The sequence below is a fragment of the Sarcophilus harrisii genome, chromosome 4 (genome assembly GCF_902635505.1).
Source record: "Sarcophilus harrisii chromosome 4, mSarHar1.11, whole genome shotgun sequence".
Classification (NCBI taxonomy): domain Eukaryota; kingdom Metazoa; phylum Chordata; class Mammalia; order Dasyuromorphia; family Dasyuridae; genus Sarcophilus; species Sarcophilus harrisii.
The window spans coordinates 141,835,177-141,856,150 of NC_045429.1; the positions used below are offsets into that span (position 1 = coordinate 141,835,177).

Consider the following 20,974-nt stretch of genomic DNA (forward strand, 5'->3'; position numbering starts at 1 on the left):
GTCCTAATTTTGTCATCTGGAGCTAAACATAACAAATTTTACCCTTCTTCCATAGGACAGCCTTTTAAGTACTAATGTTCTCAGTGCTCCACCTTCTCCCTGACCCTCTCTCTTTTCTCCAGGGTAAACATATCCTGTTTGTTCAACTGATCTTAATATTTTGGACTTGAGTCTCTTTACCATTCTGGCTGCTTTCTGGTTTATCAATGTTTTTCTTAAAATGTTATATTAAAAGCTGTATACAATGGGTTGGTGGGGAGGGAATCATCCACTCCAGATATGATGCTATATAAAAAGATGGATGGCAGAAAGGACAGAATGTGGACAAAAAGGACAGTTAGCTTAGGTTAAGTTAGCTAAGAAGGGATGAGGACCTGAGTAGGGTTAATTGGCAAGGAAGTTGAGAGGAAGGGAAAGACATAAGAAAGACAAGGGAGGCAGAGCTGACAGAACTTGGGAGTTAACAGGATGTGTGCAATGAGGTAAAGGAAGGGCTCAGATTAGGAGCCAGGTTCATTGAAAGGATGACTGGACCATTAACAGAAATAGAGAAATTACAGTGAGCCAGTTAAGTTAACAGTGGTATTAAGGTAGCTTTGTAAAAGGGAGAAGTAAACACCTAGAAGCTAAAAATTTTCCTTCTTACTTTAACTTGTCCATCCCTACTTGCCCTTTAACTAAGCAATGACTAGGCAATTAAGTCAGATTTGCAGACATAAAATCTCATGGAAAAAAAAAATGAGAAAGAATGGGAAAACTTAGTGAATTTCTTATAGCTGCTGCTATTTTTTCCTGAGGCCTGTAGCAATTTGCATGGCAATATTAAAATATATCATTTGAAAAGATTACAACTTGGTTAAAAAAAAAAAAAAAGAAAAAGAAAAAGAAGGGAGTTCCTTCTCAGATCTGTACTACACACAACCTTGGCATAGGAGTGAAGTTTTCTTTTTATCAAATTTCAAAAAAAGGCCAGCAACCAAAGTTCAGCTGTTTTTCATTTTAAAAAGTTTAAAAAAAAAAAACACAAAAACTTCAGACAAGAAAGCAGCTGGGGAGATCTTTGGGAGTCGGTGGCATCAAAAGCCCATCTGCATCTTCAGGATGCCATCTGTACTGGAGAGTTTCTCAGAATTTACAATTTTATTGATGCTGAGGAAAAATTATGTGTAAGAGCCAGAGAAAAATAATCATAGGTTACATTTACATAGCAGTTTCAATAAATGAGAAAATAACTCAAAACGATTTCTCTAAGTTCAGTATGAAGACAGTTGAAAGAAAATTCTGCAACTTATTTATGTAGTCAGCTAAAAGGCAATCTAGTCAATCTATGGAATTTAATTTCATTTAATCAGGTTATTTTTGCTGCATAATCTTCTTTGAGCCCTAACTAAACTATAATTATACCTAATACAATTTCTGCTAAGTCTCTTATAGCTGAAGTTACATGACAAACGTGTCAGTTTTGTTTGCTCAATTTTAAAAATTTAGTTGGCACTATGCAAATGATCAATGCTGACACTTGTGTTCTCAAGCTGGGTTGAATGAAACTTGTTCATTCAGAGACTGTTGTTCTTCCTTCTTGAGGAGGACTAAAGACATCAGAAGGATGACATCTTGATTTGCAAGTGAACTGGATTTAAATGAGTCAAACTTCAATTTCTCTTCCAGTTATCAGGGTCCAGTGGTAAGACACAGGTCTGGACAACTGGCAATGGTCCCAGATGCAGAGGGAGACTTTGGTCTTTTTAAACTAAGGTCTTTTTCCAGTCACAGTATGTTATGGGCCAGAACTCTGAACTTGAATTAAGGATTCTTACAAGGTGCTAATTCAGTGGAATTGACAATACAATGGTTATCTAGTTTTGCATGGTGATTAATAGTTCTCTAAGTTCAGTATGACTGATTTAATCTTACAACAAATAATGGTTTCCTAGTGATATAATGATTGGTTTATACTCAGTGTGGAGCATATAAGCAGGGACTGAGAGCCACAGAGGAGAAGCTTTTAGAAGGCAGAGAAGACAGGCAGGAGCTCAAGCTCTCAGAACCAAGGACAGACATTTATTTGATCTTCAGTCAGGCCACTGGTGGCAGGCTCTCTTCCTGCATTTTCTCTACTGAAACCAAGACTCTGGAAGGCCTCTAAGAAAGCTGTTCAGTCCCAGGCAAGGAGATAATAAAGGATTTGGACGTCAACATCTGGCTGTCTTCCTGGTGATTACTGAACTGAAACAAAAGCTGCTCCCAGAAATCACCAGGAAAACTGAACAAAGAACATTACAACAGTATTATGTTTGGGGCAACACTCATTCAGTAGTTAAAAGGCCAGGTAAGAACTGAGGCAAATGGACTACTTTGCCTTCACAAAAGAATCAATCAGGGAAGGAAAGAATCCTCAGAATTTCTGGCCAGAACTGAAATAATTGCTATTTATATTCTGAGTCATTAAAACCCAAACAATAAGCAAGTGAGCCTTGGGTCAATTGGCCCAATCAGTGAAATTTAATGCCAGTGAATTTAAAGGTAGAATCTAGTAACTCCATTTGAATCTAACAAAGCCTGATTTTTCAGAACTATATTTCAAGAAATAATAAATGTAAACTATCTGAGACAAAAGAATTAATTGTCCCAGTTAAAAAACAACAAATAAAACTAAACAGGGATAGAATAAATAAGTAGGGAAGATAAAAAAGATAGCAAATGATAGCAAAACCAGTAAAAACTTATTGAGCACACATTCATTACAGGACACTGCTATGGAATATATATCTACTTGGGCAATTGTGTTTTCTATTAGAGAAACAAATTACTCGTTTTGCTATCATTTGCTATCTTTTTTTTATCTTCCCTACTTATTTAGTTCCTCAAAGATTCTGGCTTAATACCAAAATGTCTTGAGGCACTATTTCCAATCCAACCTCCCTTTCTAATCTACTTATCTAATAAGATTTTAAAAAATCTTATCTTAATCATAAAGGCAAAGCCTATATTTGTTCTAGTGAAATAAAAGGCGATGATCAAGTATCATGGGTTTCATCTCCCACATCAATAACACTACATAAGCTCAAAATGGTGAGACTCCATGCCCTGAGCAGTAACATGACACTTGTATTTATTGGAATAACTTTTAAAATTTGTCAAGTCCTTTCATACTGATCCAAGGCCACAAAATACTTTGACTCATTCTACCTTCTCAGAAATAAATCAATCTGAGAATTGGTATTTGGCATAAGTTACCACATGGAGTTTTTTCACACCACAATCAAAGAATTGAATTCACTGCTATATTTCTGAATCCTATTCTAAAATGAGATCACTAATTGAAGAAGACAGAAAGACATCAAACTTTTTATTTGACTTTTACCTGCTTTGTGTTTTTCCACAGAAAAATATCAATGAAGTTCTTAAAAAAAAAAAAATAATCCCAAGCCTAATTCACAAATTATCTGCTATAAAAGAGCTTAACACTGAATTTTTGAGACAAGTTGTGTACTAGTAATGTGCTCTTGGGAACTTAAGAATACTTTACACAACTAGAAATTTTTTAAAAGAAAAAAACCAAAAAAAAAAAAAAAAATTCCTTAGGTTATTCAAATGTGAAGCCTTTTAGCCAATTAGGTAGATGAGTTACATAAAAACTTCTTACCATTTCTTTGGAATTTTCTTTTCACTATCTATTTCATACTGGATTTGAGAAAAATCTCATTAGTCACTTTTTCATTTATAGAAACTACTATGAAATGTGACCTTACATGTTTTTTTCTCTCTCAACATTAATAAACTTGTAAAAAATGATTAAAAAAAAAAAACTTTCTTAGAACAATAAAATCCACTCAAGAAATGTGGCCAAAGCTTCTCCTGAACTAAGGCTTTGGCAGGACACAAAAGCACAGTCCTGTCTTTTGATCTAGCAACAGAGAAGAGGTTTATCTACACTGATGAGCTTGCAAACAAGAAAACAAAAATAAAACAACTGGTATTAAAGGAACAGAAGAATAGTTGCAAACATTACAAAGTAGAGTGATAGGGAAAAATTTCAGGGAAGAAGTCATTAAATAAAGAATAATTACTGCATCAGAGATTTAGAGCTGGAGGTCAGGCAGCTAGGTGATGCTATAATGCCAAGTCTGAAGTCAGAAAGACATCTTCATGAGTTCAAATCTGGCTTCAGATACTTACTAGCTGGGTGACCTTGGGCAAGTCACTTAACCCTGTTTGTCTTGTTTCCTCATCTGTCAATGAGCCAGAGAAGGAAATATCAAATCACTTCAGTGTCTTTACCAAGAAAACCCCAAGTGAGGTTATTCTGACACCTCCAAATGAGTCAGAGTAAGAGTCAGACATGATTTAACAACCTCAAAGATATTCTAGTCCAAACCCCTCATCTTGCAGACAAGGAAGTGAGGCCTAATGAAAAGAATGACTTATTCAAGGTAAAGGGAGGAATAAAGAAAGGAAAAAAAGATAGATAGATGGATGAGAAACAAATATTTATTAAGAACTTATTTTAAGTGGCAAGCACTGTGCTAGAGACCTAACAAAAATTGTCACATAATCTTCACAACAGCCTCATGAAGTAGGTGCTATTATTTCCCTTATTTTACAATTAAGGAAACTGAGACAAATAAAGATTACATGGTATTCCCAGTATCTAAGACCAGATATGAATTCAGATATTCCTAAATCCGGTCCTTTGTCTTCCAAATCTAGCATACTTTTCACTAAATTCTATTGCTTCTCAAGGTCAGTTAAGCTGTGAAGTATAGGTATAATCTGGATCGGGTGCGAAGTGGGATATGCTTGTGTTTGAAAGCACCAGAGGTGACAATAGGCAAGAAACTTTTTTGAGTTGGTGAATGGGTCAGTTTGATTAGAGAGACTACATGTTGAGCAGTGGGTGGGAGAAAAGATTATAAAATATTACAAACTAACTCTGAAAAGTCTTGAATTCCAGGTTTTGATATACAAAGTCTGGAGTTGATCATAGAGGCAGTGAGGAAATCTGAAAGGCTTCTGGGTAAAGAAGTGATGAAACAAGACCAGGGCTTTTAGGATAATGAGCCTGAAAGCAAGGTGCTATCACAGAAGGGAGGGAAAAGACCAGCAGGAGGGTGAATAGCTAGAATAATGTCAAAGTACTCTGTAAACTCAATAGAGAAAAAGCAGGGCAAAAGAAATTTCAGGGTAGGAAGATTCAAGTGAAGTTGTCATAGAAGGCAACCACAATCTTTAGCCAACTCATTTAAGTCCCAGGGAGCTATTTATACTGTTGGTGTTGATTCTTTAATATTGAGACTACTCTCCTGGAAATTTGCCACTAAGTCTGGATGCACAATTGTTTGGGAACTAAGCTAAGAGTTTTTACTTTTTTGGGTAAATTCCTCTGGACTAGATGACTGGAATGGCTTTACTTTAGGAAAAGCATTAAGAGAATGCCGTTTCCTCTCAAATTAAGTCTTGTGTATCCAGGCTGAGGCTTTAGGCACAGAAAACACATACTTGGAAGACAGCTTGGGTGGAGATCTTTCCATGCTGCAAAGATCAATGATGCTAAACATCTTTGCACTGAGACAAAGACTAGGATTTATCAAATTTGTACATCACACAAAATGAGTGATAGTTAACAGTGGGGACAGGGACTATGTTTTTACCTTCTTTTCTGAATCTGGCACTTAGCAAAGTACCTGACATTTATAGTAAACACATAAATGCTTCCTGACTGACATTAACAGATTCCAAAAAAATATTAACAGACTTAAGCATTTGGTAAAATGAAATGTAATAGGGATAAAGGTTTCTCTCCCTATCCCCCCCCCCCCAACTTAAGTGCAAAAACTTTCACAAGTACAAGATGGAGATATTCTGACCAGACAGTAATGTAACTGGAAAAGATCTTGGTGTGTTAGTGGACTCCGATCTCAAGCTGATTCAACATTAAGTTATGGAATTCAAGAAAGCTAAAAGAGTACTTAGGAAAGGGGAGGGAAGAAGGGAGAAAATTTAAACTGTAAAATATGAATGCTAAAAATTGTCTTAAGATATAACTGAAAAAAATAAAATACTATCTACCGTAGGGGAAAAGGAAGCTCAAGTAGACTAAGACTAATTATAAGAGATATATTGTCCAGGACCCATGACAGTGTTATAAAGGATTATATTCAGTTCAAAAGGATGGAGGCCCTCAAAATTATTCAATATGACAACCACATAAGAAACTGGGGATAGTTAGCCTGGAGAAGAGGAGAACGTGGAAATAGGATAGCTGTTTCTTTTAACAGCTGTATGAAAAGATATCCTGAAGAAGAGTGATTAGATTTGCTCTTCTTGGCCCCAGGAGGCAGGCCATAATTCTAAGGAGGCAAATTTGGGTTTGATAGGGAAAATTTTTTAAAAATTGAAGCTATCCAAACTGGAATGAACCTCAGATGTGAATTGAATTTCTCCTCACTTGAGATCTTAAATTTTCTTTTTTTAAATGCTTTTTGTTTTTACATAATTCCCATATAACTCCCTATTTTCATTAGGCAAAAAGTTAAGCAAAGTTAAGACCACTGTCTGACGATGTATATGATTTTTACACTCATAGAACCACACCTTTTCCCCCCTCCCCCAAATAAAAAAATCATGATATATTTTTGTAGAGGGCCTGAACTCTGAAAAGGTGTATTTGAATCAAGGACAGCAGGGTGCTTATATTTAAGCACCTACTCAGTGTGAGATGATGGTTCTCTAGTTTACATATACTTAGTACTTAGTATGGGGATGTAATGGTTCTACAATTGACACATGCTCAGTGTGCAATAGGGATGTCATTGTACTAAGGTATATAAGGGCTGAGAGGACTTGAAATAAGCACTCTAGACATAAGACTCGTGTGTGTGTGTGTGTGTGTGTGTGTGTGTATGCACGCGTGCACGCTGGAGTTGGAGCTCAGACTCCAGAGAAAGCTAGCCCAGATATGACAAATTTTCTTGGTACTAGAGGTCTTCAAGCAAAGGTTAGATGATTACTTATTGATGAAAACACAGGATTCTTTAGGCACATGGCCTGAATGAACTCTGCATCCCTCCAATTAGATTCCACAATGCTGTTTCAGTGACTCTCTGGAGCATGGAAGAGGCTGAGGTCTTGAAAGTTGACAGAATAGCAGAAGTTCTCACAGGTACTAAGTCAAACTGGAAAAGATTAGATTCCAAGGGGAAACTCTCTCCTAAGCTTTAGAGAAGTCTGGTATAAAGCCACAGCAACTCACAGGGTTTCTTTATTGAGAAAGATAAAATTCAAATTTGGCCTCAGCCACTTAACATTTCCTAGCTGTGTCGTCCTGGGCACTTCATTTAACCTCATTTACCTCCCCCCAAAAAGGTTTTATTGTTAGAGGGAAAACTTCTTTCCTGCCTGTAATTTACAGTGACTTCCAATACTCCCAAGGATACTTGCTTAGTGATCACCTTATACTGTTATATGTCAGAGAATTTATATTACAAACTTTATATTATTACCTTAATTTAGACTTGTTCATACTTCTCTCTATATATATTTAGCTTTATTAATTAAAATATTCAATATATAATTAACACAGCTGCCATAAAGCAAGGCACTGTACTGGGAGCTACCTTGTTTGAAAACTACCTGCTAATCTTTCCCCACTTTTGTGACAGCACACTGCTTTCAGGCTCATCCTCCTAAAAGCCTTGCCTTTGTTAGATGTACTAATCAGTTGATTCTACAAACCACATTAAAATAGGCTACTTATTGCAATGCTTTAAAAACCCCATAATTCTTAAATTCAGCCTTTGCATTAGCTTGGGTGGGCATAACAGAGTCCCTTGTCAGGGAGGAGGCTTTTAGTAAACATTCATTGATAGACAGATTGAAGTCACTTAAGACTTGGTTTCTTCAGCTATAAAATGGGGATAATATACTTTCCCGACACGTCACAGAGAACTATGCTGAGGGAACGACACGTCACAGAGAACTATGCTGAGGGAAGGGTTTTGTAGACCTTGAGAAGATCATAAATGTGACTACCTCTCTGCCATGTGATGGTAGAAGGGTCAATGTCAAGCCGGGCAAATCTGGTCATTTCCTCTTCTGTCAGTGTGCTTGGATCAGTCTTATTTATTCCTAATTTCTACAAAAAAACAAAAACAAAAAAACTCTTAAAATAAGAAGATGCAATGAAATACACCAAATATATACTAGATACCTTTTTCTCTTGGTTTTAGATTTTGTCCCTACAAATTTCTACATATTACTTTATATGACTATTATATTTAGGGAAGAGAAAAAATTCTGCCAGCATAATTGACATTGTTTTATCAGACTAACATTTGATGCCAAATATTGCCATTTATAACCGTTATTTCAAATAAAATCTGTATCTATACTTTTTTCCAGGCAGTTTCCTTTTAATTTAGCAAAAAACAGAAAACATTTTTTTAAGACCTGCAAGTCTTAATATTACTTGTAAGATATGACTCTGTAATGAGAAAAAGAATAGGGAAGGATAAAAGCCTGAAAGTTAACATTAAGCAAAAGAAAATATAAGTTACATGTGATATGAATCAAAGGGGAATGGTATACCAACCATGATCTCCCAAATAGTTGAATATTTCAAGTCATATAGTATAGTATACAAGTACTTATATGAGTAGTTTAAGAAACTTCCCATAGCTTGAATCAGATTTCGAATGTGCACAAGAGAGGTTAATGTGGTAATATGGACTTAGGGTTAGGCTTGATGTTAGGAGGTATTGGGTTGGAATACCTCCTCAGTGCTTACTAATAGCTGTGGCCCTTCACAACTGGCCTCTAGTGACCCCTAAATTATTTTTAATTTTTAAATAATGGGCCTCTTAAAAATTCACATTTTTCCCGAAGTGAGACTTTTAAGCCTATATTGACTGGGACAGGAATTAATTTTTCCTTGCCTATAACTTACAGTGGACTCCTATTCTCTTAAGTTCTACTAGCCCAGTAAGGTGTCTTCTGTGTTCAGAGCTGGGTTTTGATACAGCATTATAAAGAATATGTTTACATATTCATCTTGTTTATATTAGCAGCACACTTGGTAACTGTAGAGATATTTTTAAATAAAAATTACAAAATTTTCATTTGGAATTGGGATAGTAAAGCTTTGACCCCATCTTTTGTTACCTAAGGCTGCAAAACATGACAATCATAGTTAGACTTTTTTTCTGCTAGAGAAGTAAAGCAAATCAATATGATAATTAATATGTACCCAGACTATAGGACTCTAGAAACAATTAAAAAACATTTTTAACGTTTCAAAACGCATAACTCTTCAAAAAGCAAACTTGTGTCATGGAATTCTTTCCTGATCTCCTCAGCTGTTAATCCCATCCTCATTCCCCACATTTTATTGTTTGTGTCCCTTTTTCGGACTTTTTTGGCAAAGATATTGAAGTGGTCTGCCATTTCCTTCTCTAACTCATTTTACAAATAAGGAAATAGAGGCAAACGGAGTTAACTGACTTGCCCAGGGTCACACAGCTTGTATTTGAGGCAGATTTAAACAAAGGGTTTCCCCGATTCTAGGTCAAATACTCTATCCCATTGTACAACCTAGCTATCCTTGCATTTATTTTGTATTTACCTATATGTTGCTTGCCTTTTCCCAAACATTATAAAATCTCTCCTCAAAGAGCGTTTCAAATTCAAATGAGATTTGTACCTTCAGAACCTAGCACAGGGCCTGGCACACTTTACTGACCTGTAATGCTAATTTTATTGATGTAGTAGGAACTATTGATGAGAAAACTCCTGCAATCAAATGCAGGTTAGCATCTGTTCTGCAATTTACAGTCTACAGGATCTTCTTTGGGGAAGTGACTGGCCAATAGTTAGACCCAGCCAGTGTATGCACTTGAAATCCAAGGATTCCTGATTCTAGGATAACTCTGCTCCACAACACTCTGTTTCTAATTCCTGACATAGAAAAAGCAATTAATAAACCTTTGGTGACAAATGAAATGATTGTGTGTATTTTTGTGGCTGTCTTGATTAGTTGTATACACCCTTTGTGATCCCATTTAGGATTTTCTCAGCAAACATACTAGAGTGATTTGTCATTTCTTTGTCCAGCTTATTTTACAGAAGAGGAAACTGAGACAAACAAGGGTAAGTACTTTGATTAGGGTCTTGGAGCCAGTAATTGTCTGAGGACAAATTTGAACTCAGGTCCTCTCCTGATTCCTGGCCTACATTTTATCCACTGTATCACTGCCTGGTTATATTCATAGCGGTAACTTTTCAGTATTTTTCTACAGAAAACTGAGGATTTCAAACTAAAATGATAGGTCTTATGAAAATCACAAAAATTTTCATCTTTAGAGGAGTGGCCAAGTACACTAAAATTCTGATTTGACTATTTGTTGACTCACTAGAAACTTTGCAGTACATATTAAATCTATCTTATCTTCAACTAAGTTTCAGAATACAGAAACCAAATGGAGGGTAAAACAATTGCTAATGTGCTTTAAAAGATTTTCATTTTATTCTTCTGCAATTTGTTCTTTACATTTCCCCACTTTGAAACACAAACTGGAAACTTACTTTCAACCGATGGAGCTGAATGTCTGAAAACTCTCTCACACCATTTACTAATGGCACCAATCGATTAAACAGAGCCTGAGAACCAATGAAAAAGACAACAAAATCAAGTTTAAGGGACATTTATAACTTTCATCATTTACAACATGACATACTATTATCAGAGATTTAAGCTGTTTAGATCAGAATCCACTAAAAATCCTTTGGCTTAACATAAAAAAGATGAAATTTTAATTCATTTTTTTCAAGAAAATTCAGCCAAATTTGAATCATATTACAATCAGTTTGTATGAACCCAATTCCATAATAGAGATTTAAAAATTCTTAAATTAACATCTGTCTGGACATGCGTTCTCTATTTCTCATACCACCAAGCCAAGTCTTAAAGTACAGACACAGAAGACGTCACAATGCAATGCAGAAATGTTGAGAAAAATTATCTTCCTACCTAAACTCTCTCTACAAATAATTAATTGTGGTACATTTGTATACCTCATTGTTGAAATTTTTATCTCAGACTATTTAAGTCCCAGGATAATATTTATATGTACCTGGCACTTAGTAGGCTGATAATAATAAATACTTATTCCATTCCCCTTCTCTTCCTATGCCCTCTGAGAATGTATGATTTTTTATGTACAATTATAGTTTAGTATGATTTGCTTATATAGGTCCTTTATAGAATACCATAATGCTTAACTGCACTCCTATTGCTAAATTAGGAACAAATGGGTTGGCTGTATTAGGGGAAAATTTTTTTCTTTAGTATGGGCCTGTATTTTGATCCTCAAAGAAACTCTGGAAGGTAGGAATTATTATTATTAGTATCCTCATTTATAGTTGCAAAAGCTAAAGCAGACTGAGATATAGTGGCTTGCCTGGAGTCACATACCTAGTAAGTGTCTAAGGCTCAATTAGGTCTTTCTAATTCCAGATTTACTGCTGTATTCACAGTATCATTTAGCTGCCCTAATTTATTCTCATCACCATTTCTCATAATACCATAATATTTCAGCATAATCATATACTATACCTTGTTCAGCCATTCCCCAGTTGATGGGCATCTCCTCAATTCTTTTTTGTAAAAGAGGAAAAAGTTCACAAAACTCTCAAAAAAATCAGTAAGCACAACCCCACCCCCCATTACAAAGGCACATCTTTTTTCTTTCAATAACTTATTAGAGAAACAGATGACAAGTGAAGATGAAAACTGAGGGTCTTTCTCACCTTATCTGTCTGAGTACTTTCATGTAAAATCCGTGTATCAATAGCAGCAGCCAGCAAATTATTAGCAGCAGTAATGGCATGAATGTCACCAGTCAAGTGAAGATTGAACTAAAAAAGAGATGAAAAATTTATTTTTGCTGCTCCAGACCACTGAATCAGTGTTCCAGGCATTTCTGTAATTACAATTTCTTAAAGAAGAATAAGCAAAATGAATTGGTTACAAAATTTTAAAAATAAACATATTTTATATGTCAATCATATAATTAGTAATATAAATTCATGTATTTAAATATTTAAATTTATAAATATAAATTTATAAAAAGAAAATAATGTCTACTTTTTCTCCATATGAAAAAGGAAGACAATAGGAATTTTTAGGTGTACTTGTACTTCAATTAAATGTGAATAATCTCATATTCCAAATAAAGGAATACTAACAAAGACACTAAATTAAGACTTAGAAATTTTCTTTTTCTTATTCTAAGTTACTATACTTTTATTTTTTAAAAAAATTCTAAGAAAATTTTATTGAGTTTGAACCTAATCGAAGTCATTTTCAGCTCATTTTTTCCAATTCACTGCTAATTATCAAGGCAATTCTTATCTTTTAAATTATACAAAACTTTATTTTAATATTTGCTTTTAAAAATTGAGTTCCCAATTCTTTCCCTTTCTCCATACTCCTCGGGAAGGCAAGAAACATAGTATCAATTACACATGTCAAGTCAAAACATATTTCCATACATGTTGAAGAGGAAAAAGCAAGGAAAAACAAAGCAACTGAAAAAAGTACACTTCAATTTACACTCAGTTTATCAGTTCTTTTCATGAGTCCTTTGGACATTTTCAAATTATTGTATTGGTTAGAATAGCTAAGTCTTTCACAACTGATCACCGTTAACAATACTTTTGTTCTGGTATATACTATGTTCTCCTGGTTTTGCTTCCTTCACTTTATGTCAGTTCATCTAAATCTTTCCAGGTTTTATTAAGAGTATCCTGCTCATCATTTCTAATAGTGCAATAATATTTCATCATAATCATATCACAACTTATTCATATTCCTCAATTGATGGGCATCCATCAATTCTTTATCACAACATTCTGTATAGATATGTGTTTGTTCTTTGATCTGTAGGTTTTACAGACCTAATTTTGATATTGCTGGATCAAAGCTGTTTTATACCCATTTGGGTAGTGTTCTTTAGAACTGCTGGATCAGTTCGCAATTCTAACAACACTGCATTACTATTTACCAGTGTTTATCATTTTCCTTTTTGGTTATTTTTGCCAATCTGATAGGTGTGAGGTAATAACTTCAGAGTTATTTTAATTTACATTCTCTTATCAAAGTAATTTAAAGCATTTTTTCATGACTAGCTTTCTACTTTTACTTTTGGGGACTTAAAATTTTATCTTTTGGATTAGATAGTCATTTACTTCTCAAAGGGTTAGAAAAAAATCTTCATGACTTTTCTGGTAAAGACTGAAGTGGTTTGCTATTTCTTTCTCCAGTTCATTTTACACTCAAGGAAACTGAGGTAAACAGGATTAAGAGATTTGTCCAGGGTCACCCAGCTAGTAAGTGTTTGAGGAAGATGAGTCTTCCTGACTCTAGGTTCAGTTCTCTAACCACTGTACTACATAGTCGTCCTTGAGGTGATGAGGAGGGGTAAAATGTTAAGGTACTAATATACAATGTGGTCTCCTTTTATGCTCTTACCTCTTCCATGGGGATGACCTGAGCATATCCACCACCTGCAGCTCCACCTGTGTAATATAACAATAAAAATTTTTAGCACATCCTGTTAATAACTGGCACAAGATTGTTATAAAATAATTATGTACCACACTAGTGAATGGAACTATGTATGATGTAAAAGTAGATAAATTACAAACTTAAGCAATATGGGGAAGGGAAAGGAACAAGCATTTATTAAGTTCCTACTATGCGTGCCAAGCACTATACTAATCACTTTACAAATATCTCATTTGTGATGTTGATGCTATTATTATTCCCCATTTTACAACTAAAGAAACTGAGGCAAAAAGACAATGTGATTTGCCCAGATAATATCTGAAGTCCGATTCAAATTTGGGGTTTCCTGACCCCAGATACACCATTTCATCCACTAGCTGCCTCTTAAAAAAAAAAAAAAAAAAAAAAAAAAGGCAGGAGATGAAATGATGAAGAATCAGAAATCTAGCAGGAATTACAGTCCATACATTACTCAAATACATTAGCTATAATAAACAACAGAACCACATGAACAAAACATCTACAAGACAAATAACCTGTAACACAATATTCTCTTATGAATTTCACAATTACCTTTATGTGTTAAACTGCATACTGCCTGAAATTAAATATATCATAGTATGAAATCTGTCATTTTCATTATTATTAAGAAGAAAAAGTTATCTATTTCTCAAGTAAATAAAAGATGAGAAGCTGCATGTATTTATAGGCTAGAATACCTTTAACACCAAAAGTAGGTCCTTGAGATGGCTGCCTCAGACAAGCAAAGGAATTAACATGCAGGTGTGCGGTCAGTGCTTGAACAAGCCCAATCGTGACTGTGCTTTTCCCTTCTCCCAGTGGTGTGGGGGTGATCCTTATACAAAAACATAGACAAATACTGAATTAACCCAAAGTAACCATAATTGAGTGGTATCCAATGCCAGCAAAGCCCATATCATTCCAGGTATTCATTTCTTGATCTGTTATGACCACTGAAATTTGGTCTTCTAAGGAGCAGTACAATGCTCTCTTTATTCATTACTTTCAGCTTTTTAATTTAATCTAGCAACAAGTGACAGTTCCGAAAACAAAGTTTATAAAAAAAAGAGTTAAAAGAGAAGTGCCAATTTTATGCACTGAATATTTTTTCTTTCCAGACTTCACTATGCATCAAACCTGCCAAAGACAAATATGTTAAAATACTTATGTGTTTTTATTCATGAGATCTTTATCACTCACCCAACAGCAGCAAATAAACAAATGAAAGCTGCCAGATCATTAAAATCTGCCCACACGATTCAGTTCTTCTTAGATAAAATCAGGACATATATGAGTGCCTCACACCAAGAGGATAAATAACAGGCAGTGATACTAAGGAAATTATCAATTTCTCTCACTTCCCAGGAGAGTGAATTTAAAAATCCTCAAAAGAGCTTAAGCATGTAACTTCCTCACTCACTGTCAACAGTAACTCATTAATTCAACAAACATTGGTCACACAATGTGTGCCTTACATGTATCTTGATAAAAATTTGTTAAATGAATGACAGGATGCAGAAGCAAAAGATAATAAAAACCAAAATACATGTCATATTGGAGCACTCTGATTGGTATATTCTACTGGCAATTTCTATTACATATGAGCTTTAGGATCTAAGAAATAAAAAGGGGATGAGGAGCCAAATGATTCCTGATCTATTGAGATACTGACAGGGCAAATGAAATACTGCATATAAAGTCTTAAAGCACTATATAAATGTTAGTAACTGCTTATTATTACTATTAGCCAAAAACACGGCTGAAATGATTCTGAAAAATATTCACATTATTGTATAATATAACGAATAAAAAGTTTGAGAGAAATAATTTCTAAGTCATCATGTCTTTAGTTATGGCTAGAGAATAATGATTAAAAGGATGGTCACTTTTGTAAACCAAAGATGGATCATGGCAACATTTGTTTTTTTTTTTAATTTAATAGCCTTTTATTTACAGGATACATGCATGGGTAACTTTACAGCATTAACAATTGCCAAACCTCTTGTTCCAATTTTTCACCTCTTACCCCCCACCCCCTCCCCCAGATGGCAGGATGACCAGTAGATGTTAAATATATTAAAATATAAATTAGATACACAATAATTATACATGACCAAAACGTTATTTTGCTGTACAAAAAGAATCAGACTCTGAAATATTGTACAATTAGCTTGTGAAGGAAATCAAAAATGCAGGTGTGCATAAATATAGGGATTGGGAATTCAATGTAATGGTTTTTAGTTATCTCCCAGAGTTCTTTTTCTGGGCATAGCTGGTTCAGTTCATTACTGCTCCATTAGAAATGATTTGGTTGATCTCGTTGCTGAGGATGGCCTGGTCCATCAGAACTGGTCATCATATAGTATTGTTGTTGAAGTATATAATGATCTCCTGGTCCTGCTCATTTCACTCAGCATCAGTTCGTGTAAGTCTCTCCAGGCATGGCAACATTTGTACGCCCTTTGGAAGAATGGATGTCCTTCACAGATGAGAACAATGAATATTGTAAAGAGAGGTAGACCTATTTTAAAAAGGGGCTGGGAGCCTTTGATTATGTCACTCTTACTCTCAGAACAACCCAGCCCAATTTAGACAAAGGATTTACCACCTACCTATGCCTGTGTAGAACATAAAATGGGCTTTCCCAGTGGGGTGGGGTCTAACAAGATTGAGCAGAATGTTAAATCCAATCTCATTATCACCCCTATTCTTTGGGGGTTAATTTGACCTACTAGAGAATAAGAAAATAAGGGAAAGAAATCTTGGCCCTCCTCAATAGTAATTGACTATTAATATAAGAGAAAAATAATAATTTCTCTCAATAGTTTACTTCATTTTTGTGTCTATACATACCACTTTTCCTTACCTTAGGGACTCTAAGAGCCATGGGGTTGAAACTGTCTTAATTATCTTAGCTGAATGAATGAATGGACAATTCAATGTAGGACAATGTTTTGTGGACCTAGCAGGCACTTAATAAAATTATTGCTTATTAAATAAAAATATACAGAAACCAAGGTAATTGCAAAAACAACTGCTAAGATAAAGCCATCATTAATACAAATTTTGAAGTATACAAACACCTGTCTTTGCAAATGAATAGACAATAGGGAATGGAAGAACCACTTCTTAGAGGCTTGAACTCAGAAAAAGCTAACTCTTGCTAGATACTTGGTAGGAAGAAAAATGATAGGTAAAAAAAGGCATTGCTAGATTAAGACAATATTATTTTAAAATATCCATTGGGATGATAACATGAAGTCTAAGAATTTTAAACTGAATTCCAAACTCTGTATTCAGCAGACAGAGAAAAAGATTAGGAAATTGGATGCCTGCTGCTCCACCTCTGGGTATGTCCCATTATATTGATGAGCTTTTAAAGACCCCACAGACCAAGATAGCAAATAGGCTTTCACTCCAGAGAATCTCCTGGAAACAATCATTTGGCCAATGAAACTGAGTGCTCCTAAGAATTCTGAAGAAATTTCAAAACTACCAAGGATGTTGACATAATATCCACATTCACATCTGTTTATATGGCAAATTCTGGAATCATGTCAACACCTGCAACTAAAAGGAGAATCACAATCTTCCATCTTCCTCATTACCCGCCTTTCTAGGAATGATCTGAGGAGTTCTGAATTCACAGTCCAGTGGGGAGCCGGAACTAATCTACAGCCACATAAGGCCACATTCCTAACCTTGAATAGCAATCTCCTAAGCACATCATACCAAAGACTTCCTGAATAGGAATCTCCTAATCACATCCAAGCACTGCCCTTTGAATAGGCAGATATCTAGGCATCCCCAATCACATACATCATAGAGCTTCCTACCACCAGAAACACCTGAGCAGCTCATCCTTGGGCGGGATACCAACCCTTTGTCTAGGACCCCCATCCTGTACTGTGTTTGTACAACCCTGCCTTCTTTCCTATTGCTATATATATCTGTACTAGTGCACCCATTAAAATGAGGCTTGATCAGATGGATTTGTCTTGCTTCCATTTTGCGCGTCCCCTCTCTCTTGCCCTTATCTCTTTTCTTCCAGGGTCTACACACTCTGCCTTGCGGGCTGAGGCACAGCCCTTCTTGCAAAAAACATGAAGGAAAAGATGGTGGAGTTTAAAATTCTTCAGAGTTCATATTTGTGAGGTCTTTTATTTTCTGCAAATGGGATATGTGCTTTTATTTCAGCTATGTGGCATTAAGGGTTTCATTTTTCATTCCCAAGGAAATATTAGGATACTTGCCTAAGGGAGCCAAAAAGAGACACGCCTAGTTAGTGACCTCCTCAAAACTTGGAATAAAAAAGACAATTTTTAATTAGAAACATATTACTTCCCAGATTTTTTTTTGGATGTGTTGTTTTTGCCATTGTTATTACAATTCAGCAAAAGTATGAAAGTAGCAAAAACAAAAATGCCTTAGTGAAACGATGAATGACATTAAAAGGAGATATACTCCCCCCCAAAAAAAGTCTGTTCATTCTTTACATGAATATTTAGAATCAAAATCTGGTTTGATTTTTTTTTACAAATGAGTTTATATTTAATCCTTTTATCCTTGTTATCCAAGTTATTATAAAAACATATAATGTTACATAAAATAATGAAAATTACGTTATATCATATAGTACAAACTGGGTTAATTAACTAAAGAACTCTTGATTATTCTAGCTCAAAATCTATCCTGTTGTGATACCTCATTATGATCTTATACTCTAAAAAGCTATATATCCAGGTCGATCCTTTGAGAATGTAACTGGTAATAGATTGTGTTGTGTGTCTGTTATCCAAGGAGCAGCCTGGTTTTCAGAATGGCCACAGGATAATAATGTTTTTCAGTCATAGCTCAAAATTCATTTATTAAGTTACAAAGTATTTTTTTGTGGAGATAGAGAAAATGCCTCTACTGATAAAATTACAAGTTCCTAGAGCACAAAAGAAAGTCCAAGTTTGAAGCATGATGGGATCACACAGCTTTTGAGCTGGAAGAAATCCTAGAGGCCTTTAATTCAACTACCTTATTTTACAGATGAAGAAACTAAAGCTTACAAAATTTAAATGACTTGCCCAGGTTCACATAACTAAATGCTAACAAAGTAATTATTTAGGGCATCAGCTTTCATGTCCCGTTCAGTTCCTAAGATATAACAATGTTTTACTATAAACATTAAAACCACAACAATAATACTCTAATTTAGAATTAGCACAATTCCTAAATTCATTCGACTTTACTGTTTCTAAGAAAACAGGGTTCTTTTAAAATTAATGAGTAAGACAGCAGGAAAAAGGAGATAGTGAACTTACAAAATACTCTGAAGAATTTAAAACAAATAGAATATTTATTATAAAGTATTCTTCCCCCCCCCACCCCCCACCCCCCGAAAAGCAATCAGGGTTAGGGTTACTCGACTTGTCAGGGTCTCGCAGTTAGTAATGTCTGAGGTTACATTTGAACTCAGGTTTTCCTGATTCAAAGGTCAGCATCCTATAAAAAGTATTATTATTATTATTATTTTTTATTTTGGAGGCAATTAGGGTCAACTGACTTGCCGAGAGTCATACAGCTACAAAGTGTTAAGTGTCTGAAGCTAGATTTGAACTCAGGTTCTCCTGACTTCAGGGCTGGTGCTCTAGCCACTACACCAACTAGCTGCCCCTTATAAAAAGTATTCTTAATGAGTCATGAAAGCAGATTCCCAATAACCTCTTCCTAATACTTTGTTCAAATGGTACACAGCTACTGTCTATACAAATATATCCTTAAAAAAATGCTATTATTAGACTTTTTATTAATCCTATTGGTATAAACTAGTTTATTTCTAAAAAACACCTAACATAAAAAACTGAGTAGTGTTTTGCTAATTCTTAAAACAAAGTAAAAAGAATCCCATTCATTTGATAATTTATTCAGAGAACTCTCCTACTTTGTGCAAGGCCTAACAAAAAAAAGGTCTAGATGAATTATAAATTTCCAAATATTTTGTATTATACTTGATCTGATACTTCAGCCAGAGTTGATCCTTCCCATACAATTGCCATTAAATCATAGACACTGTGATTTTAGGAAACTTTCTTTTAGGATGAACTAAGTATATTATTTATCAGAAGGCAATCTGTCAAGAATTGGTCTTTAAGAAAGAAAACCAATCACCTGTATAATGCCCTAGGATTCAGTGCCCTTTACATTTGCATTTCTTTCATAATGCTTAAAAGTTCAGTTTAAGAATAAAAAGTTCAAGGATCCCAGAGAATATGTCTACTGTCCAAACACAGCTGTTGTATTTTGCAGACAACAAAACCCCAAATGACCTGACAGAAATAAAGCACAACAGAAACAGCTACAAGAAAGCTGCAAAGAGATCTCTCAAAGTAGGTTTGGTACATCAAAACAAATGACTAAAAAATGAAAAGTTTAGTCAAATGAATTATTTAACAGCAATTTAAGGGGGGAGGATTGGAAGGGGAGAGAATGAGTGTTTAATTATTTAACTGGGAAACGCTTCCCAATATTTTGGTTTTTGTAAGCAAAACAAAAATCTAAGCAGCCAGGTAGGTAGCAAAGTAGATAGGGCATTAGGCCTGGAATTAGGAAGAGCTGAATTCAAATTCCACCTTACATTTTTGCTGTGTAACTCTGACCTTAATTAGTCTACCTCAGTTTCCTTAAGGTAAAATGGGAATAACATCTACCTTTCAGGGTGGTCCTGAAGGGGGAAAAAAATGAGATTTTTGTAAAATATTTTAAAATCTGAATACTTCATAAAAATCTTAGCTATTATATTATGTGCAGACAGAAACTAAGTGAAGTTTTTCTGTCAATGTAACACACATAATTCCAAGAAACCAATGAATTTAAATTGCTTTTTAAAAAACCCAAATTATGATAACATGCAATAATCATTATGTATAAGTACTTACACACATATCTATTATGTATAATGTAAATATATATAGTCATGCATAACATATGTATCATATATAGTGCAAGTACATGCAAATTTAAATTCATATATACATATATACACACACTATTTATGTATGTGTGTGTTTGTATATAATCCTCCTTCCCTTTCCCCTCATCTCACTTTTTATATCCAAAATGTCATCCTATTTATCAACCAGCCTATATATCTTCCCCTCCTTATACTCCTCTCCCCAAACAAGAAGTCTCTCAGCAGCTGCCATCAGAGATTAGCTCTTGGGGGTCTGCTGGGTCAGTGAAGGCTCCAAATCTGCTTGTGGTATAGCATGGGGAGATGGAGTGGATAACTGGCAGGAATGCAATCAGGTGGGGAAGGGGAAAAATGGTTAAAAGGTTTATTTTGGGACTGAAGTGGACCTACACAGAGCATCCAAGCCCTGAGTGGAGCCCATGATGAGTAAA

The 20,974-nt window shown here is 34.9% G+C and overlaps 1 protein-coding gene across 1 annotated transcript in view; it reads right to left on the reverse strand.

The window, feature by feature from the left end:
* Positions 1–20,974, reverse strand: part of MTHFD1L (methylenetetrahydrofolate dehydrogenase (NADP+ dependent) 1 like) — a 197,632-nt gene that overhangs the window by 118,632 nt on the left and 58,026 nt on the right. The window contains exons 12-16 of the mRNA XM_031937629.1: positions 14,281–14,417; positions 13,526–13,572; positions 11,803–11,910; positions 10,579–10,653; positions 8,032–8,134 (exon numbers count right to left, since the gene is read on the reverse strand). Of these exons, the coding sequence (XP_031793489.1) occupies positions 8,032–8,134; positions 10,579–10,653; positions 11,803–11,910; positions 13,526–13,572; positions 14,281–14,417 (470 nt within the window). The remainder of the gene's footprint in view (positions 1–8,031; positions 8,135–10,578; positions 10,654–11,802; positions 11,911–13,525; positions 13,573–14,280; positions 14,418–20,974) is intronic.